The sequence below is a fragment of the Cetorhinus maximus genome, unplaced genomic scaffold (assembly GCF_964194155.1).
Source record: "Cetorhinus maximus unplaced genomic scaffold, sCetMax3.hap1.1 HAP1_SCAFFOLD_298, whole genome shotgun sequence".
Lineage (NCBI taxonomy): Eukaryota > Metazoa > Chordata > Chondrichthyes > Lamniformes > Cetorhinidae > Cetorhinus > Cetorhinus maximus.
Window position 1 is genome coordinate 140,580 of NW_027596252.1, and position 12,356 is coordinate 152,935.

A 12,356-nucleotide genomic window follows, 5' to 3' on the forward strand; every position below is an offset into this window, starting at 1 on the left:
GTGAGGCCAGTTAGCCTAACATCAGTTATTGGGAAAATGCTGGAATCTATTATTAAGGAAGTGTTAACAATATGCTTAGAAAAGCATAGTATGGTTAGAACAAGCCAACATGGTTGACAACATAGCCACTGAGTAGAAGAGAATATTCAAGAGAAAATATTGTGCTTGTGATAAAGGGACGGCAATAATCATGGGTGATTTTAATCTACACATAAAGTGGAAAAATCAGATTGGCAATAGTAGCCTGGATGAGGAGTTCTTAGAATGCTTTCGAGATAGTTTCTTAGAGCAACACATTCTGGAACCAACCAGAGAGTAGGTTATGTTAGACTTGGTATAGTGTAACATGACAGGATTGACTAATGACCTCAGAGTAAAGGCACCCCTAGGTAGCAGCAACCACAATATGATTGAATTTTACATCCAGTTTGAAAGAGAGAAGAGCGGGTCTTAGACTAGTATCTTAAACTTAAATAAGGGCAACTATGTGGTGATGAAAGCTGAGCTAGCTGAAGTAAACTGGGAAACTAGGCTCGAGGATAGATCAATAGAGAAGCTGCGACAGGCATTTAAGGGAATATTTCAGAGCATTCAGAGTAAGTACATTCCCACTATAAAGAAAAACTCTAAGGGGATGATCCACCATCCATGGTTAACTAAAGATGTTAAGGAAAGCATCAGATGTAAGAAAAAGCATACAACTCCGCAAAGATGAGTGGCAGGACAGATGATTGGACAGAATAGAACAAATGGCAGAGAATTACTAAAAGGTTAATCAGGAGAAAGAAATTAGAGTATGAGAGGAAACTAGCTAGAAATGTAAAAACGGATAGCAAGAGTTTCTGTAGGTATTTAAAAAGGAAAAGAGTAAGTAAAGTAAGTGGGTGGTCCTTTGGAGAGCGACAGTGGGAAGTTAATAGTAGATAATAAGAAAACGGCAGAAGAAACAACAAAGATTTTGCTTCTGTATTCACTATAGTGGATACAAAAAACATTCCAGTAATAGTTGCAAATCAGGAGGTGAACGGGAGAAAGGAACTCAGTGAAATTGAATTCACTAGGGAAATGGTACTGAGCAAATTGATGGAGCTGCGGCTGACAAGTCTCCAGGACCCGATGGACTACATCCTAGGGTCTTATAAGAGGTGACTAATGAGGTAGTTGATGAGCTGGTGTTAATTTTCCAAAATTCGCTAGATTCTGGAAAGGTTTCATCAGATTGGAAAGTAGCGAATATAACCCCTCTATTCAAGAAGGGAGGGAGGCAGAAAACACGAAACTATAGGTCAGTTAGCTTGACGTCTGTCATGGGCAAGATATTATAATCGATCATTATGGAGGTTATAGCTGGGCACTTAGAAGAGCTCAAGACTATTGAGAACCGTCAGCCTGGTTTTGTGAAAGGAAAATCATGTTTAACCAATTTATTGGAGTTTTTTGAAGGAGTAACATGCACAGTGGATAAAGGGGAGCCTGTAGACGTGCTGTACTTGGATTTCTAGAAGGCATTTGATAAGGTGCCACATCAAAGATTATTATGGAAAATAAAAGCGCATGGTGTAGGGAGTAACAGCAAGGATTGAAGATTGGTTGGCTGGCAGAAAGCAGAGAGTATGCATAAATGGGTCTTCTGATTGGCAGGATGTGATGACATCTGTATTGGGGCCTCAGCTTTTTAGGATTTACATCAATGACTTAGATGAGGGGAGTGAAGACATGGTTGCTCAATTTGTAAATGACACAAAGATAGGAAAGTATGTCATGAAGAGGACATGAGGACGTTACAGATGGATAAAGTGTGCAGTTTTAGTCTCCTTATTTAATATTAAGGATGGATGTAAATGCATTGGAGGTAGTTTAAAGGAGGTTTACTAGTTTGATATCTGGAATGAGTGGGATATCTTATGAGGAAAGGTTGGACAGACTGGGCTTGTTTCCACTGGAGTTTAGAAGAGTGAGGGGTGATTTGATTGAAGCATACAAGATCCTGAAAGGCCTTGACAAGGTGGACGGCGAAAGGATGTTTCCTCTTGTAGGTGAGTCCAGAACTAGGGGGCACTGTTTTAAAATTAGGGGTCGCCCTTTTAGGACAGAGATAAGAAGATTTTTTTTCTCTCAGAGGGTTGTGTGACTCTGGAACTCTCTGCCTCAGAAGGCGGTGGAGGAGGGGTCATTGAATATTTTTGAGGCAGAGGTAGATAGATTCTTGTTAGGCAAGGGAATCAAAGGTTATCGGGGTTAGATGGGAACGTGGAAATCGAAACACAAGAAGATCAGCCATGATCTTATTCAATGGCGGAGCAGGCTCGAGGGGCCGAATGGTCAACTCCTGTTCCTATTTCTTATGTTCTTATGTTTTACTGGCTAGGATTTTCTGGCCTTGCTGTGGTGGGTAAAGCCCAAAAATGCGGCAAGCCAGCCAAATGTCCATTGACTTTGGCAGCACTGGTAAATCCCGCCTGTGGGCAGGACTGGAAGATCCCGCCAACTAAAGGGAAATCCCGCTTCACAAATTTATTGGAGTTTTTTGAGGATGTAACCAGTAAAGTAGATAAAGGGGAACCAGTAGATGTAGTATATCTGAATTTCCAAAATGCATTCAATAAGGTGTCAAACAAAAGATTCATAGGTGTAGAGTTGGGGGTAATACATTAGCATGGATGGAAGATTGGTTAACAGATAGGAAGCAGAGAGTGGATATAAACGTGGCTTTTCCAAGTTGACAGGTAGTGAATAGTGGAGTGCCACAAGTATCAGTGCTGGGGCCTCAGCTATTTACAATCTATATTAATGACTTAGATGAAGAGACAGAGAGTAATGTATCTAAGTTTGCTTCATGATACCAAGCTGGGTGGAAAGGCAAGCTGTGGGGAGGACACAGAGAGGCAGCAAAGAGATATAGACAGGTTAAGTGAGTGGGCAACGAGATGGCAGATGGAGTGTAATGTGGGGGAGTGGAAGGTCATTCACTTTGGTTGAAAGAATCGAAGAGCTGAATATTTTTTTAAAAGGTGAGAAATTTCTAAGCGTTGATGTTCAAAGAGACTTGGGTTAGCTCATACAAGGAATGCAAAAAGTTAACATATGGGTACAGAAAGTAATTAGAAAGGTAAATGGCATGTTGGCCTTTATTGCAAGGGGATTGGAGTACAGGAATAAAGAAGTCTTGCTCGAGATGTACAGGGTTTTGGTGAGGCCACATCTGGAATACTGTGTGCAGTTTTGGTCTCCACATTTAAGAAAAGATATACTTCCATTGGAGCAGGTTCACTGGATCGGTCCCTGGGATGAGGGTGTTGTCCTATGATGAGAGGCTGAGCAAATTGGGTCTATTTTCTCTGGAGTTTAGAAGAATGAGGTGATCTCATTGATAGGGTGGATGCTGGGAGATTGTTCCTGCTGGTCGGCGAATCTAAAACACAGGGGCCCAGTCTCAGGATAAGGGGCTGATCATTTAGGGCTGAGGGGAGGAGAAATTACTTAACTCAAAGGGTTGTGAATCTTTGGAATTCTCTATCCCAGAGTGTTGTGGTTGCTCCAATGTTGAATATATTTAAGACTGGGATAGACAAGTTTTTGGTCTCTCAGGGAATTAAGCGACATGGGGAGCAGGCGGGACAATGGAGCTGAAGCTCAAGATCAGCCATGATTGTATTGGGTGGTGGAGCAGGTTTGACGGGCCAAATGGTCGACTCCTGCTCCTATTTCTAGTGTTCAACACGGTTCATGATACAGTGCAATTCCCATGATCCAAATGTGAAATTTTCGAGGAACAGAATCAGCTCAGAGTTTCTGTGGATTACCTTCAGGTGATGTGATGGTGGAGGAAAGCGGGGTTCCTGTACACGAGGACTGGTCGACAGCTCCAGAAGATGACAGTGTCAGGTTCTCGCTCTCAGGAGTTACACCAGAATCCTGAGGAAAAAGAGATCAAATCAAGGACAGTGCATCAAAGATCCAGGCTTGAACATACAGACAAACACAAATTTAAATCCACTGCTAAACTCAATACTAAACACAAAGTCATTTGGAGTCATTGTGGCCTGTGTTTATCTTAGGGTTTGGTATGGGCTCCGTTTATCTTGAGGTCAGTGTAGCGTCTGTTTATTGTGGGGTTTTGAGGTGCCTGTCTTTATCTCGGGATTTAGAAGGGCCTGCATTTATCATGAGGTTTAGAGAGGCCTGTGTTTATCATGGGGTTTAGAGGGGCTTGTGTTTATCATGGGGTTTAGAGGGGCCTGTGTTTATCATGGGGTTTAAAGGGGCCTGTGTCTATCATGGGGATTAGAGGGGCCTGTGTTTATCATGGGGTTTAGAGAGGCCTATGTTTATCATGGGGATTAAAGAGGCCAGCACTTATCTTGAGCTCAGTGTTGTCTGCGTGTATCTGCGGGTTGAGAGGTGCCTGTGTTTATCATGTGGTTTAGAGGGCCCTGTGTTTATCATGGGGTTTAAAGAGGCCTATGTTTATCATGGGGTTTAGAGAGGCCTGTGTTTATCATGGGGTTTAGAGAGGCCTGTATTTATCATGGGGTTTAAAGGAACCTGTGTTTATCTTGGGGGTTTAAAGAGGCCAGCACTTATCTTGAGGTCAGTGTTGTCTGCGTTTATCTGTGGGTTGAGAGGGGCCTGTGTTTATCATGTGGTTTAGAGGGGCCTGTGTTTATCATGGGGTTTAAAGGGGCCTGTGTTTATCATGTGGTTTAGAGGGGCCTGTGTTTATCATGGGGTTTAAAGGGGCCTGTGTTTATCATGTGGTTTAGAGGGGCCTGTGTTTATCTTGGCATTTAGAGGGGCCTGTGTTTATCATGGGGTTTAGAGAGGCCTGTGTTTATCATGGGGTTTAGAGAGGCCTGTGTTTATCATGGGGTTTAAAGGAACCTGTGTTTATCTTGGGGATTAAAGAGGCCAGCACTTATCTTGAGCTCAGTGTTGTCTGCGTTTATCTGCGGGTTGAGAGGTGCCTGTGTTTATCATGTGGTTTAGAGGGCCCTGTGTTTATCATGTGGTTTAGAGGGGCCTGTGTTTATCATGGGGTTTAAAGGGGCCTGTGTTTATCATGTGGTTTAGAGGGGCCTGTGTTTATCTTGGCGTTTAGAGGGGCCTGTGTTTATCATGGGGTTTAGAGAGGCCTATGTTTATCATGGGGTTTAGAGAGGCCTGTGTTTATCATGGGGTTTAGAGAGGCCTGTGTTTACCATGGGGTTTAAAGGAACCTGTGTTTATCATGGGGTTTAAAGAGGCCAGAACTTATCTTGGGGTCAGTGTTGTCTGCGTTCATCTGTGGGTTGAGAGGGGCCTGTGTTTATCACGTGGTTTAGAGAGGCCTGCGTTTATCATGGGGTTTAGAGAGGCCTATGTTTATCATGGGGTTTAGAGAGGCCTGTGTTTATCATGGGGTTTAGAGAGGCCTGTGTTTACCATGGGGTTTAAAGGAACCTGTGTTTATCATGGGGTTTAAAGAGGCCAGAACTTATCTTGGGGTCAGTGTTGTCTGCGTTTATCTGCGGGTTGAGAGGGGCCTGTGTTTATCACGTGGTTTAGAGAGGCCTGCGTTTATCATGGGGTTTAGAGGGGCCTGCGTTTGTCATGGAGTTTCGTGGGGCCTGTGTTTATTATGGGGTTTAGAAGGGCCTGTGTTTATCACAGGGGTTAGAGAAGCCTGTGTTTATCATGGGAGTTAGAGAGGCCTGTGTTTATCATGGGGTTTAGAGGGGCTTGTGTTTATCATGGGGTTTAGAGGGGCCTGTGTTTATCATGGGAGTTAGAGAGGCCTGTGTTTATCATGGGGTTTAGAGGGGCCTGTGTTTATCATGGGAGTTAGAGAGGCCTGTGTTTATCATGGGGTTTAGAGAGGCCTGTGTTTATCATGGGGTTTAGAGAAGCCTGTGTTTATCATGGGGTTTAGAGAGGCCTGTGTTTATCATGGGGTTTAGAGGGGCCTTTGTTTATCATGGGGTTTAAAGGGGCCTGTGTTTGTCATGGGGTTTAGAGAGGCCTGTGTTTATCATGGGGTTTAGAGGGGCCTGTGTTTATCATGGGGTTTTGAGAGCCCTGTGTTTATCATGGGGTTTAGAGGGGCCTGTTTTATCATGGGGTTTAGAGGGGCCTGTTTTATCATGGGGTTTAGAGAGGCCTGTGTTTATCATGGGGTTTAAAGGGGCCTGTGTTTATCATGGGGTTTAGAGAGGCCTATGTTTATCATGGGGTTTAGACGTGCCTGTGTTTATCATGGGGTTTAGAGGGGCTTGTGTTTATCATGGGGTTTAGAGGGGCCTGTGTTTATCACGGGGTTTAGAGAGGCCTGTGTTTATCATGGGGTTTAGAGGGGCCTGTGTTTATCATGGGGTTTAGAGAGGCCTGTGTTTATCATGGGGTTTAAAGGAACCTGTGTTTATCTTGGGGATTAAAGAGGCCAGCACTTATCTTGAGCTCAGTGTTGTCTGCGTGTATCTGCGGGTTGAGAGGTGCCTGTGTTTATCATGTGGTTTAGAGGGCCCTGTGTTTATCATGGTGTTTAAAGGGGCCTGTGTTTATCATGTGGTTTAGAGGGGCCTGTGTTTATCATGTGGTTTAGAGGGGCCTGTGTTTATCATGGGGTTTAAAGGGGCCTGTGTTTATCATGTGGTTTAGAGGGGCCTGTGTTTATCTTGGCGTTTAGAGGGGCCTGTGTTTATCATGGGGTTTAGAGAGGCCTATGTTTATCATGGGGTTTAGAGAGGCCTGTGTTTATCATGGGGTTTTGAGAGCCCTGTGTTTATCATGGGGTTTAGAGGGGCCTGTGTTTATCATGTAGTTTAGAGGGGCCTGTGTTTATCACGGCGTTTAGAGAGGCCTGTGTTTATCATGGGGTTTAGAGGGGCCTGTGTTTATCATGGGGTTTAGAGGGGCCTGTTTTATCATGGGGTTTAGAGAGGCCTGTGTTTATCATGGTGTTTAGAGGGGCCTGTGTTTATCATGGGGTTTAGAGGGGCCTGTGTTTATCATGGGGTTTAGAGGGGCCTGTGTTATCATGGGGTTTAGACGGGCCTGTGTTTATCATGGGGTTTAAAGGGGCCTGTGTTTATCATGGGGTTTAGAGAGGCCTATGTTTATCATGGGGTTTAGAGGTGCCTGTGTTTATCATGGGGTTTAGAGGGGCCTGTGTTTATCATGGGGTTTAGAGGGGCCTGTGTTTATCACGGGGTTTAGAGAGGCCTGTGTTTATCATGGGGTTTAGAGGGGCCTGTGTTTATCATGGGGTTTAGAGAGGCCTGTGTTTATCATGGGGTTTAGAGAGGCCTGTGTTTATCATGGGGTTTAGAGGGGCCTGTGTTTATCACGGGGTTTAGAGAGGCCTGTGTTTATCATGGGGTTTAGAGGGGCCTGTGTTTATCATGGGGTTTAGAGGGGCCTGTGTTTATCATGGGGTTTAGAGGGGCCTGTGTTTATCATGGGGTTTAGAGGGGCCTGTGTTTATCATGGGGTTTAGAGGGGCCTGTGTTTATCATGGGGTTTAGAGGGGCCTGTGTTTATCATGGGGTTTAGAGGGGTGTTATGACTGCAGCTGAAGTTAAAGCTGAACAAGCCAGAACTCAGGTTGAAATCTATCTCATCGGATCGTGATCTTATTCTAGTATTGTAGGAACGAAGAGGGAAAGCCACTGAACACAAAAGCACAGAACTCGAGTGATAACTTTTTTATAATTTGAAGAATTAAAATGTTTATTCAAAGATAGGAAAGGGAAAGCTTAAACACACAAGATAAAAGATACACGGTTAGAAAAATCTTACAAAACCCCAAAATACTTTTAGGTATGCAATAAAAATACCTTTTTCGAAACAGCCCTTATAGATTCTTATCTAACTTAACCATAAATTGCAGGAAATATTACCCAAACCTAGAAAAATTGCTTTCACTTTAAACAGAAGGTACGATCCACAATTTCCCAGAACAACTCCACACTGATGTGGGTTTTCCAAAGGGAGATTTGGAACAATTTGTTTCTCAGGACAAATATTCTCCTGGCCCAAAACTTGAGTTGCTTTTCTTCAATTCAAAGACTTTGCCGGCTTTTCCAGCAAATTCCACACACGTTGGCCTTCAGTGGGAATTCCCCACAGCAACTCCCTGCAGCTGAAATCCTGTTGTCATAAATACCCTTTTCACCCCTTTCATCTTAGCCCTCCACTGTCTTCAAATATCTCTTTGAAAACTCAGTTTCCCAAATATTGAAACCTTTCATGTTCCAATTTCCCCACTATTTTTGAGTCAATAACATTTTTAAATGCTCCTGTTTACTCACTGAATCTCCTGTAAAATGCAAATGTTCTTTCTACCGTTGAAACTCCTTTGAAATGCAATAGTTACACATCAATTTCAACACTTAACATCAGATGCAAATTTCAAATCTACTCTTTACTTATAGGTTAAAACCCACTGTATGACCTCATTACAAAATACAAGATAACTCCTTCCTACACAGAGGGATCTGGGTGTTCTTGTGCATGAAACACAAAAAGTTAGCATGCAGGTGCAGCAAGTGATTCAGAAGGCAAATGGAATTTTGGCCTGTATTGCTAGGGGGTTGGAGTTTAAAAATAGGGAAGTCTTGTTACAACTGTACAGGGTGATGGTGAGGCCACACCTGGAGTACTGTGTATCGTTTTGGTCCCTGTATTTAAGAAAGGATATACTGGCATTGGAGGCAGTTCAAAACAGATTCACTAAGCTAATTCCTGGGGTGAAGGTGTTGACTTATCGAGAACAGTTAAACAGGTTAGGCCTTTATTCATTAGAGATTAGAAGAATGAGGGGTGATCTTATTGAAACGTACAAGATTCTGAGGGGGCTTGACAGGGTAGATGTTGAGAAGATGTTTCCCCTAGTAGGGGTATCTCAAACTAGGGAACATAGTTACAGAATAAGGGGACACTCATTTAAAACTGAGATGCGAAGGAATTTCTTATCTCAGTGGGTGGTGAATGTCTGTAATTCTCTAACCCAGAGAGTTGTGGAGGCTAGATCACTGAAAGCATTTAAAGAGGGGGTAGATAGATTTTTGAAATATTGGAGAGTTGAGGGCTATGAGGAATTGGCACGAAAGAGGAGTTGAGGCCTGGGGCAGATCAGCCATAATCTTATTGAATGGCAAAGCAGGCTTGAGGGGCCGAATGGCCTACTCCTGCTCCTAATTCTTATGTTTGTGTTCTACAGACAATCTGTCTCCAACAGCCTTGCCTTTGACTAACCCTGGCCACATACAGACACAACTTACCCGTACCTACACAGAATAGATACATAAACACAAATATAAAAATATACACATATCATCACAAGGGAATCTGTTTATATTGGGGTTTAGAGGGGCCTGTGTTTAACTCAGGGTCAGTTCCGCTGTGTTTATTTTTTGATCAGTGTGGCCTGCGTTAATCCTGGGGTTTAGAGGGGCCTCGTTTACCGTAAGATTTTGAGGTGTCTGCGCTTATCTTTGGATTTGGAGGGGCCAGTGATTAACTTGGATTATTGCGGAACCTGTGTTTACTTTGGGGTTTAGAGAGCCCTACGCTATCTTGGGGTATATTTGGAATGCTTTATCTTGTGGGGCTTGTGTTGATTTTGGAGTTTAAAGTTTCCTGTATTTATCTTCAGGTTTAGGGGGGGCCTGTGTTTATCATGGGGTTTAGAGAGGCCTGTGTTTATCATGGGGTTTAGAGGGGCCTGTGTTTATCACGGGGTTTAGAGGGGCCTGTGTTTATCACGGGGTTTAGAAGGGCCTGTGTTTATCATGGGGTTTAGAAGGGCCTGTGTTTATCATGGGGCTTAGAGGGGCCTGTGTTTATCATGGGGTTTAGAAGGGCCTGTGTTTATCATGGGGCTTAGAGGGGCCTGTGTTTATTTTACTGTATGTAAGCAAATAAAACTGAGCCAAGTGTTTAGGGACAGTACCTCAAGTTCCTGATTGTTTGGTTTTCTGGGGGACACTAGCTCCCCATCGCTGAAGGATTTCTCTTCGTCTTCCTCGTGAAGAATGGAGGAGTTCTGTGAGAGCGACCTTGAGAGAAAGAGTGAATCCTGTCAGCAGAGAGACAGAGACAGAGAAAGAAAAAGTGAGAGAGAGAGAGAGAGAGAGAGAGAAAAGGAGATAGAGGCAGCACAAGAGACAGAGAAAGACAGATAGAGGGAGAAAGAGAGAAAGAAAAAGAGAGAAAGACAGAGAGAATACTCATACTTTTATGTTGGGAGTGAAGGTTTTACTTACTTGGAAGTGCTTTTCTTCAGCTTGAAGCCTGGGTTGGCACTGTCACATGCTCTGTCCAGCGGAGACAAGGTGCGCACAGAAAGAGTCCGTCCATCAGGCCCAAAAGAAGACAGAGGACTGGGTGTATGGCCATCTCTAATCAGGTGAATGGGAGGGGCTGACGGTGAAGGAACAAGGGGGCCATTCAGGGCCTCCAGCAATGAGACAGCCTCATATCCCAAGGGGATGTGGTCAGAGGACTAGAGAAAGGAGAATAGATTTACAATCAGTTACCAAACCGACAGCAAAATCCTGCAGATGTTGGAAATCTGAAATAAAACGCAGAAAATACTGGAATGGCTCAGCAGGTCAGGTAGCAGCTGTGGAGAGAGAGAGAGAGGCTGGGATTTTCCAGCCCTGCCAATGGCGGCTGGGCCGGAGGATTCTGCCCAGAGTTAACGGGTGGAATTTAGTTGCAGTGACAGAGGTGCTACCCACGGGTTGGAGAATTGGGGAGGGGCTCCTTGTTGCTTTTCCATGGGAGGTAGGATGCAATTATAAGGTAATCAGGCACTTAGCTGGACAGCATCAGGCCTTCCACTCAATCAAGACCCCAGTGGGGGCAGAAATCCCTCCCCCGAAAGCGACTGGCCAATCAGAGGGAATGGAGGCCAATGCCAGTAACACACTGGGGTTTTCACCAGCGATCATAGCTGGATCCCTGGAGAGAATTAAGCGGATCAGGATGGGGGACACCCTAGCAAGTGGGGGGAGGGGTTTCCGATGCAATGGAGGGTGGGAGCTTTCAGTGGGTCTCATCCTTCCCACTGCTGGGTCCCTCAATTGAGCACTGTGTGCCTTTGAACAAGATACCCCTTGGTGGGCCATCGGCAAACCAGGCAGAGTTTGCTGGGGGGGCTCTCTGGAGGCATGGGAGACCCACGTGAGTCCCAGTAAATCCTGAGCCTGTATTAAATCCAGTTAGGCTCAGGGATAATTGATTTCAAGTGGCTCATTAACAAGCCTCATTACCTTCCCACCACAAGCAGTTGGATTTCCCGCATTCACCCCTACCCACCTCGAACTAAATGCGGGACAGTTTTTCTGTTGCCAGAAGACAGACAGATGGACCCCCGTGTGTTTCTCAGACCTTACCCACCATCTTGCCTGCTCCAGCAAATTCTGCCCAACATTTCAGGTCAGTGATGGCCCTTGATCAGAACAACCAAACTAAATTGAATCAAACCCCGACCCGGCCCGGTCCAACCCAACCCGGTCCGGCCCAACCCAACCCGGTCCAACCCAACCCGGCCTGGCCCAACCCAACACGGCCCAACCCAACCCAACCCGGCCCGGCCCAACCCGGCCCGGCCCAACCCAACCCGGCCCAACCCAACCCGGTCTAACCCAACCCGGCCCGGCCCAACCCAAACCAACGCGGTCCAACCCAAACCAATCCGGCCCAACCCAACCCAACCCGGCCCAACCCAACCCGGCCCGGCCCAACCCAACCCAACCCAACCCAGCCCAACCCAACCCAGTCCAATCCAAACTAACCCAACCCTACCCAAACCAACCCAACCCGGCCCAGCCCAACCCAACCCAACCCAGCCGAACCCAAACCAACCCAACCCGGCTCAACCCAACCCAACCTGGCCCAACCCAACGTGGCCCAGTCCGGCCCGGCCCAACCCAAACCCAACCCAACCCAAACCAACCCGGCCCAACCCAACCCAAACCAACCCGGCCCAACCCAACCCGGCCCAGCCCAACCCAACCCGGTCCGGCCCAACCCAAACCAACCCGGCCCGGCCCAACCCAACCCAAACCAACCCGGCCCAACCCAGCCCAACCCAACCCAACCTGGCCCAACCCTCCCCAACCAGGCCCGACCCGATCCAACCCAACGCGACTCAACCCAAAACATCCGAACCCGATCCAAACCACACCAAACCAAGCCAGTTAATAATTTTAACCCAAGAGGCAAAATGACATTGACCCCTAGCTTGCTGGCGGTAGTAGAGACTGGTTTCAGTGGGCTGAGGGGTACTGATTCTCATTGATCAGAATGTCCTGTTCTTCTCTGTGTCAAACCCACCTGTACCCAGACTTCACCACCAGCTGCAAGGTTCTGAT

The 12,356-nt window shown here is 45.8% G+C and overlaps 1 protein-coding gene across 5 annotated transcripts in view; it reads right to left on the bottom strand.

The window, feature by feature from the left end:
• The window catches only part of LOC144673132 (E3 ubiquitin ligase RNF157-like), an 80,089-nt gene that overhangs the window by 25,911 nt on the left and 41,822 nt on the right, over positions 1 to 12,356 (bottom strand). For all 5 annotated transcript variants that reach the window (XM_078535122.1, XM_078535118.1, XM_078535120.1 and 2 more), the window contains exons 12-14: positions 10,242 to 10,480; positions 9,929 to 10,034; positions 3,804 to 3,915 (exon numbers count right to left, since the gene is read on the bottom strand). In XM_078535122.1, the coding sequence (XP_078391248.1) occupies positions 3,804 to 3,915; positions 9,929 to 10,034; positions 10,242 to 10,480 (457 nt within the window). The remainder of the gene's footprint in view (positions 1 to 3,803; positions 3,916 to 9,928; positions 10,035 to 10,241; positions 10,481 to 12,356) is intronic.